Raw genomic sequence first — 18,274 nt, forward strand, 5'->3', positions numbered from 1 at the left:
CTCGAAATCGGGCGTACCGCAGGGGTCCGACCAGACTTCACGCCCGTCGACCTCACAGAAAAATGCGTAAAAAGTGACCCTTCGGAAATTCGGCCCGTAACTGTAAATCTTAACAAACAGAGTCGCGTACCTACTGTCCAAATAAAAATTAACGAAATGATTTTGCCCATAACTTTTATGCTAGACACCGGTTCCGGTCCTAACATAATTAAGGAAAATTTTGTGCCCCAAAATTTAAATATTAATTATAATAACGTTTTACAGTTAAATGGTATAAACAATTACCCCGTTTATACACTCGGAGAAATCGCTTTTACTCTTTTTGGCGAGTCAGTAAAATTCCACATAGTAGCCGATGACTTTCCGATTACGCAATCAGGAATATTAGGAAACGATTTCTTTAAACAAACAGCTTCAACTATCGATTACGCACACGAACGCCTAAATGTTTTTGGAAATTGCGTGACATTTTCTTCTCCGGAAACTATCGTAGCATCACCCAGATCAGAATCCTTGTTTTACGTAAGAATAGAAAATCCAGAAATAAAAATAGGTTATTTACCAAAAATCAAATTAGCGCACGGAATATATTTGGGAGATACTATCGTGGAAAACGTGTCGGGAAAAGCTTACTTGAATGTCATAAGCACTTTGGACGAAGAGGTTGAAATTCGAGTACCTACCCTTCGACTCAGGCCCCTGAGTGAACTGCTCGACGACCATAAAATTGATCTTAACCAGGATAGTTTAAGGAAAACGCGAGAGACAACAATACAACCTGAAAGCGACGAAACTCTTAAGATGCAAAATGAATTTAACAACGATGAATTCGACGATAGAAACATTAATAACGTTAACATTATTAATAATAATGAAAAATTCGAAGATGGTAATAAAAATAAAGCTAAGATCAAAGTGAACAAAAATGATAACGTGTCAAATAATAAAATTAAAAAAGAAATTAAAAATAAAGATAAAATCAAAGGTAAAGATAAAAATAACGCCGAAAAAAAGAATGATCCTGAAGGTAGAGAGGGAAGTTGTCAAACCCCTCCAAAATTATTAAACAATTCCAAAAACGGGGAGGAAAGCCGTCGAACCTCGTCAAAAGAAATGAGTGATTCTATATCCTTTGAAGGGAAAAGTTTCCATACTTTTCCGAATCATCAAATCATTCCCGGAGAGGGAAGTTACCAAACCTCTCCAGACCCCGTCGGTTGCGAGGAGGGAAGTTACCAAACCTCGCTACGCAATTCGGCACAATCTTCTTTTAAAAATTTAAAAGGGAGAAGTTTTCTATCCTCCCTAAAAGATATAAAATTTCCAAAGGTTGGATCACTCTCGAAAAATAATGGAAAAGAAAATCAGGATACATATGTAACAATTGAAGAGCTACTGGATAAAATCCAACATTTTAATCCAAAAATAACGATTAATGACAGTATTAAGAGTAAAAATAAACCATCTTCGAAAATTTTGACGTTATCGAAAATTAGGACCCAGGAAATGATAGATAAATTTATGCGCAGGAGGAAATCTAAACATAAACATGAAAATGTGAAAAAATTAGTAAAAGATTGCATGGAGAAGTTAACTCCGCATGAAAATCTAAGTCAAGACGCTGTTAACACTCCAGTCCGTAGCAAGTGTCTAGTAGTAGCAGAAAAATCTGGAAAGGATCGTCTTACAGAAATCGTCGACCTACTACGTTTGGAACACTTAAACGCACGAGAAAAAGAAGGCATAATAAGGCTTATTACACAGAGTCAAGACCGATTTCACATACCTGGAGAAAATTTAACTGCCACTCAAATATTACAACATCAAATTTCAACAACGGATGATCGACCGATAAACACGAGGCAATATAGATTTCCGCAATCTCATAAGGAAGAGATAAATAAACAAGTAGAAGAACTGCTGACAGGAGGTATAGTTAAACCTTCGCAATCACCGTATAATACACCCATATGGATAGTACCCAAAAAGGAAGACTCGAAAGGAAATAAACGCTGGAGAATGGTTTTAGATTTTCGAGCTTTAAACGATAAAACAATCGGAGATGCTTATCCATTACCGAATATTGTCGATATTCTTGATCAATTAGGAGGAGCGCAATACTTCTCCGTATGTGATTTAGCTTCCGGATTTCATCAAATAAAAATGGATCCTGCAGATGGCCATAAAACTGCTTTCACCACTCCTTTTGGACATTATGAATTCGATAGAATGCCTTTTGGATTAAAAAATGCACCTGCTACTTTTCAACGTTTAATGGATCTAGTATTATCAGGACTACAAGGCCAGGAATTATTTGTTTATATGGACGACATCGTTATTTACGCCGCCTCATTGGAAGAACACGAAAGGAAATACAATTTATTAATTGAAAGGCTTCGAAAGGCCAATTTAAAATTACAACCGGACAAATGTGAATTCTTAAAAACAGAAGTAACTTATCTAGGGCACATAATTAGTAAAAATGGAGTTAAACCTGATCCTAAGAAGTTAGAAGCAGTAAAATTATTTCCTAGGCCCAAAACACCAAAAAACATTAAACAATTTTTAGGACTCGCTGGATATTATAGACGATTTATACCGAATTTTTCAAAACTGGCAAAACCGTTAACTAATTTGTTAAAAAACGATACACGATTTGAATGGACGATTACTCAAGAAGAATCTTTCGAAATATTGAAACAATTATTATGTAAAGAGCCCGTATTGCAATATCCTGATTTTTCAAAACCATTTATTTTAACAACGGATGCTTCTGGGATAGCAGTAGGAGGAATATTATCGCAAGGAGAAATAAATAAGGATCGTCCAGTGGCTTATGCATCTCGTACTTTAACAGATAACGAACTGAAATACGATACATACGAAAAGGAAGCATTAGCAATAGTTTATTGCGTTAAACATTTTCGACCATACTTATATGGACGAAAATTTACACTGGTAACCGATCACAAGCCTTTAATGTGGTTTAAGAATGCTCAAGATGCGAACATGAGAATATTACGATGGAGACTAAAATTAGCGGAATACGATTATGAAGTGGAATATAAAGCAGGTAAAATAAATATAAACGCAGATGCATTATCACGAAATCCTATAAACCTTGAAGAAGTCGATTGTAAACCAGTTAGAAAGGGCAGACAGAAACGAAAAATCTTTAAAAATGCTAAAACAACCTTAAAAACGCAAAGAGAATTTGACGAAGAAGAAGATAATTATAAATTGTATCTCTCCGATTCTTCAGAGGAAGATGATAATTACGAACTACGCCTTTCTGACACTGAAGAAAATGATAATTACAAATCACATCTTTCTGATAGCGAGGAAGAAAATTACGAATTACATTTTTCCGACACCGAAGAAAACGAAAATGCAATTAAAAATAATACAGACTCGATACCATTTACCCAAGAAGAATTAGATGAACCAAATCAACAAATAATAGAGAGAGCATTAATTCACAGTCCACCTACACATGACAAAATACTAACAAGAAGTCGGACAGCACGACGTCGAATTACCGATCAAGATAATTTAATAAAAGAGCAAATAGACGATAACATTATATTGTTAGACGATAGAAATGATCCGCCTGATAAAGAAAACAGTGATGAAGACGAGGAACAAGAAAATATAGACAATAACCAAGAGATCAATATCAAAAATTATAGTAAACCCACTATTAATAATCAGCAAATAATAAAAAATAATATAATTGAATCTCGCGATCTATTATTCTTACGTAAAGACAACATAGCATATTTTGTTGATACAAACGGTAAACCTTTAGATTCCGGTTCGCAAAAGTTATTCGAACGAAACAAACTTCCAAATTTAAATAATCTTATGTTAAATCAACCTAAAACCATTAAAATAAAAAATTATTATCATATAATATTGCCGATAAGCGAAGAACAACGAGAAGGCCCAACATTAACTTTATCTCGAATCATAACCGCTTTAAATAACTTAAAAGAAACTGTTGAAAATTTAAAAATTGAAACACTTAGTATTGCTAAAACGGATTTTATTAACAATGTACCGTGGAACAATGTCAAAAATCAGCTACAATTAATATTCCTTGACGCACCAATTAAATTAATTATTTGCAATGGATTAGTTAAATATCCACCTAGAGATCTACGACCAATAATAATAGGAGAAACGCACTGTTTACCCACTGGGGGACATCGCGGAGTAACTAAAACGTATAATAGAATCAAACATAATTATTACTGGGAAAATTTAAAAACAGATGTACAGCGTTTTATCCAACAATGTTTACATTGCCAATTAAAGAAACTAGTTCGCGTAAAAACCAAACAACCTATGATAATTACCGATACACCCGGATCATCTTTCGATAAGGTCGCCATGGATATCGTAGGACCTTTGCCTAAAACCGAACGTGGCAATGAATATATCTTAACTCTACAAGACCAACTCACTAAATTTAGCATGGGAATACCGTTATCCGACCAAACTGCCGAAACGGTAGCCGAAGCTTTCGTCGATCGATTTATTTGTGTATTCGGTTCTCCGAAAGCAATTTTAACAGACCAGGGTAGAAATTTTATCAGTGACTTAATGAAAAAGGTAGCTAAAATATTTAAAATTCGTAAATTCCGTACAACCGCATTCCATCCTCAATCAAACGGCTCATTAGAAAGATCACATCACGCATTAGGAGAATATTTAAAGCAATATGCAAGAGAACAAAAACAGTGGGATAGATGGATAAGTCTCGCGATGTATAATTATAACACTAGTGTACATGAAGCAACTAAACACACGCCTTACGAATTAATCTTCGGCAAAATAGCACGAATTCCGTCAAATGAACCTTTAGCATCTGGCGATAAATTAGCAACTTACAACGAATATCTTGTAAATCTAGTTAGTCAACTCCACGCAATTCAGAAAAATGCCCGAGAAAACGTTGTCGAAGCAAAAATTAAATCGAAAAGACACTATGATAAAAAGATAAACCCACAAACATTCAAACTTGGTGATCAAGTCTTTTTATTAAAAGGCCCTAAACCTGGCAAATTTGGAGATCAATACACAGGACCCCATGAGGTCTTAGAAATATTGAATAGAAATAACGTAAGAATTAAAATAAAAAAGAACAGTCGCGTTGTACACCCTAATCGCCTACGAATCTCACACATCAAACCAACTCCTAATAATTAAGTAATTTTATTATTATTAATTAAAATAAGTAACTATAAAAAAAAAATATATATAAATATATTTTACACAAAAAAAAAAATTTTATAAATAAATAAATGATAAATTGATTAGCAAATAAGGAAATAAGTAATAACAACAAGCTTGACAATTAAAGGTGCGCTATATTAATATACCTTAGACGTGCTAAATTTCAGATGGATCTCCGAGGATTTTTAATAATCGCCGTGCTAAATTTTTGGTTACGCGGCACTAAAGGCATAATAGGATATGACTGCGGATCTGCATCGACGAACATTACGACTCTATCATTACTGGGGATAGAGGAATGTGATATACCACAGCCAGAAGTAGCAGCTCAAAAGATTTATATACAATTGCTACAAATTAACGAATTTACCTCCGCGAGAGTTATACAATGCAAAATAGAAATAGACAGATTAATCAGGAGATGCGGAATGTTCTCTCACTCCATGGACGTGTACAACGGAAAGCACGCGTATATAGAAGAGGTATCAAGAGACGCCTGCCAACGAATGCATATGTATGTGTCGTATCCCCGCAGAGGAAAAAGGTTCGATGAGTAATTTATCTGCCACGCACTGATTAAGTCTTCGCAATCGTTTTATTCACTACCCTTCGTATACATGTGTTCCTTACGCTGTCCGGAGAGGAAGAGAGCCCGGATCTGCCGATACGCGTGTATGTCTCGCACGTTATCACCCCAGCGCCATCCTACCTGCTCTCCTGTCCTAATCGCGCTATCATGCTTACGCGCCTAATTCAAAAGGACGTGTAACTATGTAACACTCTTCCCTCTCTTGAGAGAAAAAAAAAATATATATATATGTGTATTAATGACTCTGTTTTTCAAATGAAATCGGTTCCCCATAACGTGTTGGAACTTTCTTTTCTCGCACTGATCTCCGTGGTGTATTATCCACCTTTGTTTTCACTGGGGTTTCTTTTACAATTCTCGCATTCTTGTCTACATTTACATTCCTCGAAATGATACCAGGTGTTTGACTTACATTTGGGGGTTCGTAGTCAAACATCTCATCGTTCGCGTTATACGTGTCTCTAATTGGGCACTCGCCTATTCTTTGGATTTGATCAATGTGTCTCTTCCAACATTTACCATTATCTAAGCGAATAATATAATGTACACGACCAAGTCTTTGCTGTACACAACCAAAAACCCATTTTTGTTTCCCGTAATAATTCCGACATTCTACTCGTTCGCCGATATGCACTTCGCGAATCTTATCGTACGGCTTAGTCTCGCTATCCTTGCTTATATCAATTTGCGTTGGCAACAATAAATCTAATCGTGTACGCAATTTACGCTTTAACATTTTCTCTGCTGGTGATTCACCCAACGACACATGAGGCAGATTTCTGTACTGTAATAGAATTTGGTACAAAGCTATCTGTAAATCTTCCGTACTTACTAAAACACTATTGAATTTTTTTCTTAACATCTGTTTGAAGGTTTGGACAAATCTCTCCGCTTGCCCATTTGTCGCTGGGTGAAATGGCGCCGTAGTTTTATGTATCACACCATTACATTTGAGAAAGTTTTTGAATTCACTCGATACAAAATGTCGACCGTTGTCTGACACTACCACCTCAGGTATGCCAAACGTTGAAAAAATTTGTCTACAGCATTTAATCGTTGTACTACTTGTAATATTCTTCGTAATGAGTACCTCTGGCCACTTTGAAAAAGCGTCCACCAACACAAAAAAGTAATGTCCCATAAAGGGGCCTGCGTAATCAATATGTACTCTTTGGAACGCTCTGTCTGCTGGCTTCCACGTAAGTGTTTGTGTTTTTGGCGGATTGTTTCGAATTAAATTACAATTTTCGCAGTTCCTAGCTAAATTTTCTAAATCGTTGTCGATACCCGGCCACCAACAATATCTCCTAGCCATTTCCTTCATTTTAATAATGCCGAAATGCTCCTCATGCAACTCTTGCAAAACTTTCTTTCGTAATTTCCGCGGCACTAGGACTCTACCGTCCCGTAAAATCGCGCCACGTTGACAACTAAATTCAGCAAGCGGAACATTGAATCTTTCCCTCGGCTTTATCTCTTTGCCTGATTGTAACGCACGCGCTAAATTTTGTAATTCTGTATCTTTTTCGGTTTCCGCGGCTAACTCTGTAAAAGTGACTGGAAGGGATTCTATTAATTTAATTTCGTATTCATCTACTACATCGTATTCGAAATCGTCCTCTGACTGAATTGGTAATCGCGACAATCCATCTGCATTGCTATGTAATTTCGTATTTTTATACTTGATATCGTAATTGAAAGCTTGTAAGAAAATTTTGTAATGTTGCATGCGCATCGCGCTATGTACCGGCAACGTCTTGTTTGCTGCTAATATTTGTGTAAGTGGACGGTGGTCTGTATAGAGTGTAAAACGATTTCCGTATAGAAACTGATAAAACTTTTTTATCGCAAAAATAATCGCATACGCCTCCTTATCAATCTGTGCATACTTCTGCTGTGTTCGGGACAAGGATTGCGAAGCATACTGGATTACTCGCTCTGATCCATCTGGATACTTTTGCGAAAGGACCGCTCCTACGCCGTACATGCTTGCATCACAAGCCACGATCGTTGGATGTTTTGGATTGTAATGAGCCAAAACTTTATTACTCGTAAACTCTCTTTTCGCCGCTAAGAAAGCCGCTTCGCACTCCCGTGTCCATTTGAAACTCACAGCTTTTCCGCTTTCTTTTTGTAACAACGTATGTAATGGCGTAAGTATTTTACTTAAATTTTGAATGAACCGTCCGTAATAATTAATTAATCCTAAAAACGCACGTAATTCAGAAATGTTTTTCGGGCGTGGCATTTTTTCAATGGCCTCCATTTTTCTTTTCTCTTTATGAATACCGTTTTTATCAATGTAATAGCCGCAATAATGTATACCTTCTTTCAAAAATTCGCTTTTCTCCTTATTAATTTGTATATTAGATTTCGCTAAACGTGTTAGTACTTCCCTAAGTCGTTCCAGATGCACTTGGTCGTTCGGACCTGTAATTTTGATATCGTCTAAGAAAACAGAAACGCCTGGGATACCTTTCAGTACAGTTTCTATTTCTCTCTGCCAGATTGCTGGCGCCGACGCGATCCCGTATAATAGACGTGTACATTTGTATAATCCCCGGTGTGTATTGAGGGTTAATAACTCTCTATCCGCGGGATGAATTTCCATTTGTAAATAGGCCTGCTTAAGATCTATTTTTGAAAACTTTTGACCTCCTGATAAGGTACTAAAAAGTTCGTCCACTGTAGGTAACGGATATTCGTCTACTAGTAATTGTTTGTTTACTGTTACGCTAAAATCTCCGCAGAGCCTTACCGAATTATCTTTCTTTAAAACGGGCACGACCGGCGTCGCCCATTCTGCCGCGCTCGTTTCTTGTAAGATTCCTTCTTTGACGAGTCTGTCTATCTCCCGATCTACTAACGGTATTATTTTGAATGGTACTTTCCTTGCTTTTAGAAAAACTGGTTTCGCGTTCTCTTTTAGAATAAGCCGCGCTTGTATTTGCTTGATTTTTGTACTTGAAGGATCCAAATCATTTTCGTAATCGCGTAAAATTTTATGTAATTCAATTTCTGTATTTGAGTTTAACGTAAAAACTGTACTGGTCAATTGTACGCCTAACTGACGAATCCACTCCCGCCCCATGAGTGGTTCTCTATCCATGACTGTAATGTACATATTTAATGACTTAGTAATCCCTTTGTAACGTACTTGTACTTTTACGTAACCGATAACCGTAATTGTTGTTTTGCAAAATGTAAATAATTTTAAATCTGTATTCTCTATTTGTGCATCTGGAAACCAACGCTTAAGAAAATATTTACTAACAATTGTAACAGCCGCTCCGCTGTCTATTTCGAAACGCACATCTTTCCCGTTAATCTCGACGGAAACAAAATACCTATCTCTATGCTTGATATGTTCCGTATTCATCCATAAAATGTCGCTTAACTGATGCGCCGTTGCTTTATTCCTTCTCATGCATACCTTTGCTAAATGACCTTTAATGCCGCAGTTTGAACATACGATTTCTCTATTCAATGTACATTTTGAAGCTAAATGCTTACCTCCGCATCTATAACATGTAACGTTATTTGTACCGTCTGTATTGTTATGGTTTGGAACGTCCTGTATGGCACGCTTTGTTTTCTGGTATGCCGCTGGTCTATTTACTGCCGGCTTCTTATGCTGTGACCGTTTGTCCTTCTTCCCTCTTGCCGCTTCTTTCTGGCCCACGTAGTCCACGGATGATACCCCCGCTGCCTGAATTTGGTTTACGTCTTTCTCTGTCAATTCCATTGAAAGAGCAATTTCGACCGCCTTATCGAAGGTCAAATCCTTTGTTTCCAATAGCCTCGCTTGGGTACGTCGGCTTGTAAGCCCGAAAACGAATTGATTCCGTAGCGCCGTTTTTAAATAGTTTCCAAAATTACAGTTTATGCTCATCTTATGTAAAGCCGCCACGTACTGGTGTATGCTCTCCCCGTCGGACTGCTTCCTCTGGTGGAAACGATAATTTTCCGCTATTTCAAGCGGTGCAGGGGCGTAGAAATCCTCCAAATGTAATGCAACTGTATTGTACGTCTGCGTGTACGGGTCGAGAGGTGCTAACTTGTCGCACAGTATATCGAAAGATTTACTTCCGATGAAATGTAGTAGGTACGCCACTTTCTGCGGTTCAGGAATTTTGAACACTGTAACGGCACCCTCGAAACGTTTTAGCCAACGCTTCCAATTTGTAACGGCAGGATCGAAAGCTTCTATTGCGAAACTTCCATGTACGATTGCCTCAGCCATGGCAGAATCCGGAGTTCTTCTTTGCAAAAATTTGTACTTTTCTCTTAAACTTTTGTGCGGTATCCCATCCTCGTCGCCAAACTGTCGTATCCCCGCAGAGGAAAAAGGTTCGATGAGTAATTTATCTGCCACGCACTGATTAAGTCTTCGCAATCGTTTTATTCACTACCCTTCGTATACATGTGTTCCTTACGCTGTCCGGAGAGGAAGAGAGCCCGGATCTGCCGATACGCGTGTATGTCTCGCACGTTATCACCCCAGCGCCATCCTACCTGCTCTCCTGTCCTAATCGCGCTATCATGCTTACGCGCCTAATTCAAAAGGACGTGTAACTATGTAACAGTATGGTACTTACGAAATCGGGAATACTCGAATAACAGGATTGAAATCCAATCAAACTGCAACACGACCGGTAACACTGGCCGGACACGTGAACAATGATGGCACCTGTTCCGGAACAACGTATAGCGATCCATTTGGCACATGGGAAAAAGCCGTGGTACTCGCAACCATAAAAATTACACTACAGGATTATATAGCTGACGTGAAGATAAACACGAACCGAGTCCAACTGAGGTCTGGAGTGACCTGCGCGTTGAGCGCAACACATTGCACTGACATCGAGGGTGGGGATACCTACTGGGCATCCATGCCCACGGATACCTGCAGGTTCGGCACTTATGGAGTATTATATGAAGGATATGCACACAGAATAATAGACGTCGTCAACAAACAACAGCAAATTGTTTATTCCATGACTACAGAAGACACAGTTTTTGCATTGGCAAGCAGAGACTCCTATTCGACTTGTGGATACACTCTTTTCCACACGGAACATCCAAAATTAGTAATTTTCGAAACTTCACCAGGCGTAGCAATTTTTAAAAAAGAATCACGCATAGCTAATTTGGACATCTTCACCTATATGAACTCTAAATTTGTATATGTAGAGAAACATGTGCGGACTCAATTTAGTGAACTATACAAGAATATTTTACTGCAACAATGTCAGCTCGAACAAAAAATATTACACAATTCATTAGCCATAGCCACCCAATCGCCGGATGTCTTCGCTTATCACTTCATGAAGGGACCAGGATACATGGCCTTACTAGCTGGCGAAGTAATACACATAGTAAAATGTGTGCCTGTCGAAGTAAGAGTAGCACACACCGAAGAATGCTATGATCAATTGCCTGTGACGCGAGAAAACAGAACACAATTTTTAACACCGCAAACCCATATACTGTTACGACAAGGAACGCAGATTACGTGCAATTTATTCGCACCACCCATGTATCTTCTGGGAGATGCATGGTATAGACTCACTCCTAAACCAATACATACAGTACCGCCGATGACCATGAAACCGATGACAACACCGAGCTGGAAATACATTAGCCCCGGATCACTTGCTACCAGCGGCATATATACTGAAAGAGATTTAAGCGATCTCAGGGATCATATTATGTTTCCTGCTGAGAGACCCGCAATGTTAAACACCTTGGCCAGAGGAATGATGGGCCACTCTACGATTATGCACGATGGAGGATCTTTTGCAAACTTCCTAGATGAGGCATCAGTTGAAAAAATAGCTATCTCGGCATGGCAGAAATTTTGGAATCGATTCCTAATTTTCGGCAATATAAGCGCTGGATTTTTAGGAATTTACTTGGCAGTAAGAGCAGTAAAACTAATACTGGATACCATTGTGCATGGCTATGCTCTACACACAGTATACGGATGGTCCATATATTTGCTTGGAGCCATCTGGGACTCGTTAACTCAGCTCCTATTACACTTAAAACTGAAAAAACCACGCGATGAAAACCGAGAAGCTACACAACCACCCGCAGAACGAAACCAGATAGAAGACTCTTCACAGAGGGGAACCTACCCCCTACTACCTGCAAAGGACGCATCCACTTATACATTCGCACTGAAGGATTGACCGCTTGATTTCTCTTTCCCTTAAAGAAAAAAAAATAATAAAAAAAAAAAAAAAAGGGGGGGAGACGGAAAGAAAGACAGGAAGAAAAGAAGAGAAATACATAAACAACAGTTTCCCTATCAACTTTACACAAGCGCCAACTTTGATTTTACGCATTTTATTGTTTTATCTATTTTAATCTGTTTCGCTCCTTATCATGAGGTCTCGCAGTTGCGACTCGAAATTCGCACCTAACCCCAACACCACCTTTTTGTTTATAGAAACATGGAGATCGAACACCTCGATACTCAAAAACTGAGCCGCTCGCCGTTTGCTGTTAAAATAGTAAGGGTGTTTTCGCCTATGCTAATTTGGATTCACTTGGAAAATAGTAAAGAATCCTTCCAAAAAATGATGGAGGACTTCAACCAGCGGATGAACAAACGCCGATTTTTCCACTCGAATACAAAACTAGGTGACATTGTTGCTCTTGAAACAAAAGGAGGATGGCAACGCGGCATCGTTACGAAGATGAACGGAGATGAGACAGTGCAGATAGGCCTCCGAGACTGGGGCGTGTATATTCGCCATGCAACAGCTGAACTCTACCATCTCGAGGAGAGGTTCAGAGAACATTACTGGCAAGCTGTGCCATGTAGCTTAGCCTACACAGCCCCCGCCACTACAGGACCCACATGGTCTCGTAGGGCCATAAATGTCACTCGAAGCATCGCAGAACAGCAAACCGGAATTATGCAGATAATCAAACCAATTCGGGACGAAGGTGCACTCATCAAATTAGATATCAAGAATGAAACTAACAACGTTTACCACAACCTCAGAGACTTATTAATAGAATTAGGAGTTGCGCAAGAAATAGCGAATATAGCCACACACACCGTACCATCCGCGTTGAGTTAAAACGCATAAGAATATACACATAATTAGTGCTATAATCACAAATAATAACTAATAAAAATAACAAAAAAATATACATATGTATATATATATAATATGTTTGTTATTAGGCAAAAGAAAAGTTTTTTATAAAAAAAAAAAAGGGAAAAAAAAAATTTATATAACTCACTTTTATAAAAAATTATCTTTAAATTATCTTCTATAAGAAAGAAAATACATAAATATATATACATATATATATTCAATAGTATAAGTAATAACCATAATATTATACACACACATACATACATATATATATATATATATACACATATATACACGTTTAAAATAATGTTAAGAAATATCTATATATACATATATCTCTATATATCAAACATATATATAGTACAAAAAAAAAAAGAAAGAAAAAAAAAGAAGGTTTTACTATCTACCTCAATAAATAATCAAACATATATAATCTTATATACATATATACATATATATAGATACATACTTCTAAAAGCATATATATATATATATCTAAGTAAATAAGCAAAATAATTAACTTAGACGTAGGCTTAACTTCTAGTAAATATTCTACTTAATACATACACAAATAAATAATATCGTATACTTAAGGGATTTTCATATATCCGTAATCCTCTCATAAGTAAATCTTAGATAAAGTGGAATCCTTTTCATTAACAATTTGCTATAGGGAGAATTACTTGATGATCAGTCACAGTATAGAATGTCAGAGTACCAACTTTTACAAATACAAAAAAGAGAGAGAAAGAAGAAGAAATATCTATACATACATCGAGGAGTAATGTGCCACTAATCCATTTGACGCTACACTGAAAGATCACCCTGGAGTCTGCTCGCTGCTCACGGAACTTAATGTACGACTGCCCTGATTGGGAAAATACGTTAATTGTGGTAGACTACCACAATTCCCGTCACCAGTGTTGTCATAATCCGGTGACTAAGGACAAACCTGAGTACGCACCTACCACATCACCCTACCTGATCCATGAGATCAACCCATGTGAAGGTTGCGGAAACTTTATTAATAACAATGAAGATAAGAAGACTGTACAGAGAAGTTCCTGTGTGAAGATGAAAGCCGAGCTGGGGCCAAGGGATGGAGAAGATAAGTGACTATCCAGAAAAGCAATAAAAGGGAACATGTGGTTGGACTGACCTGCGGGCCTTCGTACGTGACATTTTGGGACACGATTATCACGTAAATAAAACTCCATCTTTTCTTTTCTATACTCATTTTACCATGTTCTATCAAACATTTAAAGGGATTCCACGGAAGAAGGCTTCACCAAATCCTTTATAGTAGATTTTTATTATTAGAAATAAAGTCGAAAGAAAAATATATATATATATAGTATGTAAGCGACAGCAAAAAAAAAAAAAAAGAACGAAAGGAATAAGGAAGGGGTTTTGGAGGTCGCCTTTCCTTTCCTTCTCTTTAACAAACAAACAGTGTAAGAACGATTCGGCATCTTAAATGGGAATGTTAACCGAAAAAAAAAAAAGGGGAAAAGAATCTATCTTTAATTTAATTGCAAATGTTGCATACCCCCAACATTTGTCTAAGGTGGGGGGTGTTACGTCCTGATCAGACTTCACGATTCTTTTCTTTTTATTAAATACCAGACCTAGTAAACACGGGACCAACAAAAAACTTTTAAAGAATATTATAACGCCAGAGCTGTTTTTCTCACGAGACACCATGAGCTCGAACTTTCTCACAGAGAAAAATAGCAAGGGGGATAGATATTTGAAAATACCTTGGTCGGTCAGCGTGCCTATCGTCGTCAGAAAAATCATAAAAGTCAAAACTTGCGGTAACCGGAGTCTTTAGTCGACTCCAGATGTTTAAAGTAAGAAATAAAAACTGGCACTAGCTAGCCATATACTTGGATTCTGCCTACGGGAACCCTAATAGATAGGATTTTACCGAGTGACGATCGGGTAATGACCACAGTCGCACGCCTAGAAGGCATGACACCTGATACGGTGCACGTGTTCAGTAGGTCTGGGAAACCGAGATGCATTAATCGCACTCTCCACGCGACCCCAGGGCCACGCGACAGTCGTAAACTGTCAAATTTATTAGATCAGTGACCCAAGGCCTCGCGAACTCATATACCGATTCTCAACCCTCCAATCCGAAAGCCGGGAATCGGGGCAAGCACCTCTATAGACCACCCTTCATTCCGTCGTACGGTCTAAAGACTACGCCCACCTAGATCTTACACTGAGATGCACCCCACCTATACTAATTAACACCAACCGGGTTACGCCACCTCAAAAACCTACCCCCATCGCATATGGACCCGAAACGACGCTATTCCTTATTCGTTAGGGCCCCTTTCTTCCTACCCCCATTCCAAGTAACTTAATTACCTAAACCTAATCCTATTAGTTAAAAATGACGCCATCCTCCCCCACATTAAAAATCTTCTCACAAGACTAATTCCTATTCGATCCCCGCTTCAAAAACCTAAGATTTTCCAAATGGATCCACCCCAAGGAAAGGGTATAAAAACCCGTGTTTTGGTGGCTCCAAGCGCGATTATACCCAATTAGTCACTCAGTTATCAACCAAGTTTTGCCAAGTCCTTAAGACAGTTTTCCGAGTAGTTCTGGCCGCGAAATAAAAAAGGTCGATACTTTGTCACGACCAAGTAGAGGGTTCATCACCCTGACGACACCATCCAGCAGCAGGGTGCCCACACGTTGACAAAAGGGTCCGACGCCTACACACCATCCCTCAACGGGGCGCCTGCTCAAAACCACCGTACACATTCAACTCAATCCGAAAGTATCCTGTAACGAGTAAGTTAGTTCATTTGTTTTATTTTTCCTCTCTTTATTATTATTTTGTGCTCCGTCCCTATAAACTTTGTTGTGCTATTTATCAGTGAGAACTAAAAATTTGCCGCGACTCAACAATCGGCGGAATCGCTCGGACCTTTCGGCATTCGCTCTCTGCATAGCTATATTCCTCCCACCATACCTTAGATACGCGGCGAGGGTCACCGTAAGACCCGTTAGAGTTAGGCGACACACCCCACGTAGTAACTCTCGTATAACCACACACACTCAAACCGACCCGCCTCCCGTATCACCATCGATTCCTCAGGAATCTCCTCAACAATCTCCTCAACAATCTCCTCAACAATCTCCTCAACAATCTCCTCAACAATCTCATCAACAATCTCCTCAACCCTTTCTTGACCTTTCACCACTTCCTACCCCCAGGTCCATCTCTCCGATCCTTGAAGAGCTCCTGGACTACAGACCCCCTTCGCCTGTCCGTTTCCACCCTCCTCCAGCAGAGGCTCAACTGGAGGAACTCCCACATAACGATCCGGAGTTTGACAACATATCCGTCAACTCCGAAGCCACCACCATTGAATACGTCGAGCCTCCTCCGCATCTTCCTAACCCTGAATTTACAGGGTTTGATTTCTTAAATCTAGTCCTTTCCCCTGAGGAATAATCCACATACACACACACACACACACACATTTGTAAAGAATACACAAAATAAAATTATTAGCACCTGCAATTAAGAATTAAGTTTTGTATCCTAATTATAAATTCAATCAAATTAAAATGTTGTCTTTAATAAATTAAACTTTTGTTCTTTTTCATTTAACCACACCCTCCTCGTTCGTCACCCCCCTCACACCTTCCCTCTCAAATTGAGCACAAAGGTTCCGCCCCGGGTAATAGGGATTCAATTCCTTGACCCAAAAAGGGAACCACGAGCGGTTGACTTGTTGACGGAGTAAAAACGACTCTTCCAGTCGCTGACCCGTCGCAAGTCCTAAACGTGCCGCTCGGCTCGTGCGGTCAGGTCCGTTTACGTCGATCGCCGAGCCCAACGAAAAAAATTCTACATCTATCAGGACGTAACAATATAGTATTATATGTATATTTTTATTTATTATTTTGTCATATTTAGTTTATATTTATTTGACACCTTGTATACGCCTATGTCTTCTCGGACATTATATTGCAGCTTTGCGACAAAATTTCAGTCGAGGAAACAAGCGCAAGCATGGTTTGTTTACAAACTTCCGATGACACACGTACACAGATCACACGTCAGTGTAGTGAGTTACCACTACAAACAAATGCGTACACACGGACCTACGCGGCGTAGGCTACGCCGATAATGTCATTTCATTTTTAGTACCATCGAAATGATGGCGCTTTCGCGTCGGAATTCGTCCGTCACTTTAGCATCCTTTTAAGGGGATCCTAAAAGGGTCTGTATTACCGACCTAACGTGAAACTTAGAAGGATCATTTTAACTTTTTTTTTACTGTACAGATTGATAAATCCTTCTCTACAATTAAAGTACAAACAGTAAGACACTACGGAAGCAGCAATTTTATATGAAAAAATAAAAAAAACTCAAAATTACAATTTTATTACCGGCTTCTGACGTCAGCTCGTAATAATATTTGCTTAATATAAAAGTTATGTAGTTTGCACATACAAAACAAGCTGCATCCGTAGTAGGGATTACATGAAAGAATATGAAGCTTTCAGAAATAAGTTTAGAAGCCTAATGTAAAAGATATTTAGTTTTAATTATTTAGTATAGATGTGTGTGTGCGGTTCTATATACGTGAGTAAGACGCAGCGGTAGATTAATTGCTGGACATCGAGATAGATAGAGCTGCAATCTGCTGACTTGACAAAGCCAGACAATTGTACTATCTTTGCCTCTGAGAACTATATATATGTATGCATAAATATTATTTCGCTTTTGTATTTTCGATTTCTTACTGATACATTCATTCTGTTTTTTCACGACTGCTCGCTCACTATGTATCGTTCAGCTTTATTCTCCACTCATATTCGTTTACATATTTACTCGCGCCTCTCTCTCTTTCTCTCTCTCTCTCTCTCTCTCTCTCTCTCTCTCTCTCTCTCTCTCTCTCTCTCTCTCTCTCTCTCTCTCTCTCTCTCTCTCTCTCTCTCTCTCTCTCTCTCTCTCTCTCTCTCTCTCTCTCTCTCTCTCTCTCTCTCTCTCTCTCTCTCTCTCTCTCTCTCTCTCTCTCTCTCTCTCTCTCTCTCATTTGCATCATTATATTTTATCTATATAATTTTTATTCTTCCTATTTCCCTACACAAAAATAAGCTTTTGTTTTATAGCATACATAAAATATGCAATAAGTTATTAATCTTTTCTATTTTACTTTTTATATTCATGCTAAATATAAACAAATAAAATGTAATTAATATAATAAAATCTACATATATTTTTTACATTGCTATAATTATGTCATAATTATTATTATTTTTATTGCAATGTCAGAAATATATGTAGATTTTATTA

At 38.3% G+C, this 18,274-nt stretch overlaps 2 protein-coding genes across 2 annotated transcripts; one reads left to right on the forward strand and one right to left on the reverse strand.

Annotated features, from left to right (window-relative positions):
- Nucleotides 1–8,212: 8,212 nt before the first annotated feature.
- On the reverse strand, nucleotides 8,213–10,070 carry LOC137001095 (uncharacterized). The gene is made up of 3 exons (XM_067359169.1): nucleotides 9,341–10,070; nucleotides 8,586–8,938; nucleotides 8,213–8,257 (listed from the first exon to the last, which is right to left on the reverse strand). Exons 1-3 carry the CDS (start codon nucleotides 10,068–10,070, stop codon nucleotides 8,213–8,215), a joined length of 1,128 nt encoding a protein of 375 aa, XP_067215270.1.
- A 506-nt stretch (nucleotides 10,071–10,576) lies between these two features.
- Nucleotides 10,577–16,459, forward strand: LOC137001293 (uncharacterized). Its single transcript, XM_067359931.1, has one exon. It carries the CDS (start codon nucleotides 10,720–10,722, stop codon nucleotides 12,019–12,021), a length of 1,302 nt encoding a protein of 433 aa, XP_067216032.1. The 5' UTR covers nucleotides 10,577–10,719; the 3' UTR covers nucleotides 12,022–16,459.
- The last annotated feature ends 1,815 nt before the right edge of the window (nucleotides 16,460–18,274 follow it).

This window comes from Linepithema humile, chromosome 7 (genome assembly GCF_040581485.1).
Source record: "Linepithema humile isolate Giens D197 chromosome 7, Lhum_UNIL_v1.0, whole genome shotgun sequence".
NCBI lineage: Eukaryota > Metazoa > Arthropoda > Insecta > Hymenoptera > Formicidae > Linepithema > Linepithema humile.

Coding starts and splice junctions, on each gene's coding strand:
- LOC137001095 (XM_067359169.1), bottom strand. CDS start 10,070: ATGGCTGAGGCAATCGTACATGGAAGTTTCGCAATAGAAGCTTTCGAT. Junction 8,939..9,340: donor TACATGTTATAGATGCGGAG/GTAAGCATTTAG, acceptor TGTACATTACAG/TCATGGATAGAGAACCACTC. Junction 8,258..8,585: donor TTTTAAAGAAAGATAATTCG/GTAAGGCTCTGC, acceptor TCAAAATTACAG/GTCCGAACGACCAAGTGCAT.
- LOC137001293 (XM_067359931.1), top strand. CDS start 10,720: ATGCCCACGGATACCTGCAGGTTCGGCACTTATGGAGTATTATATGAA.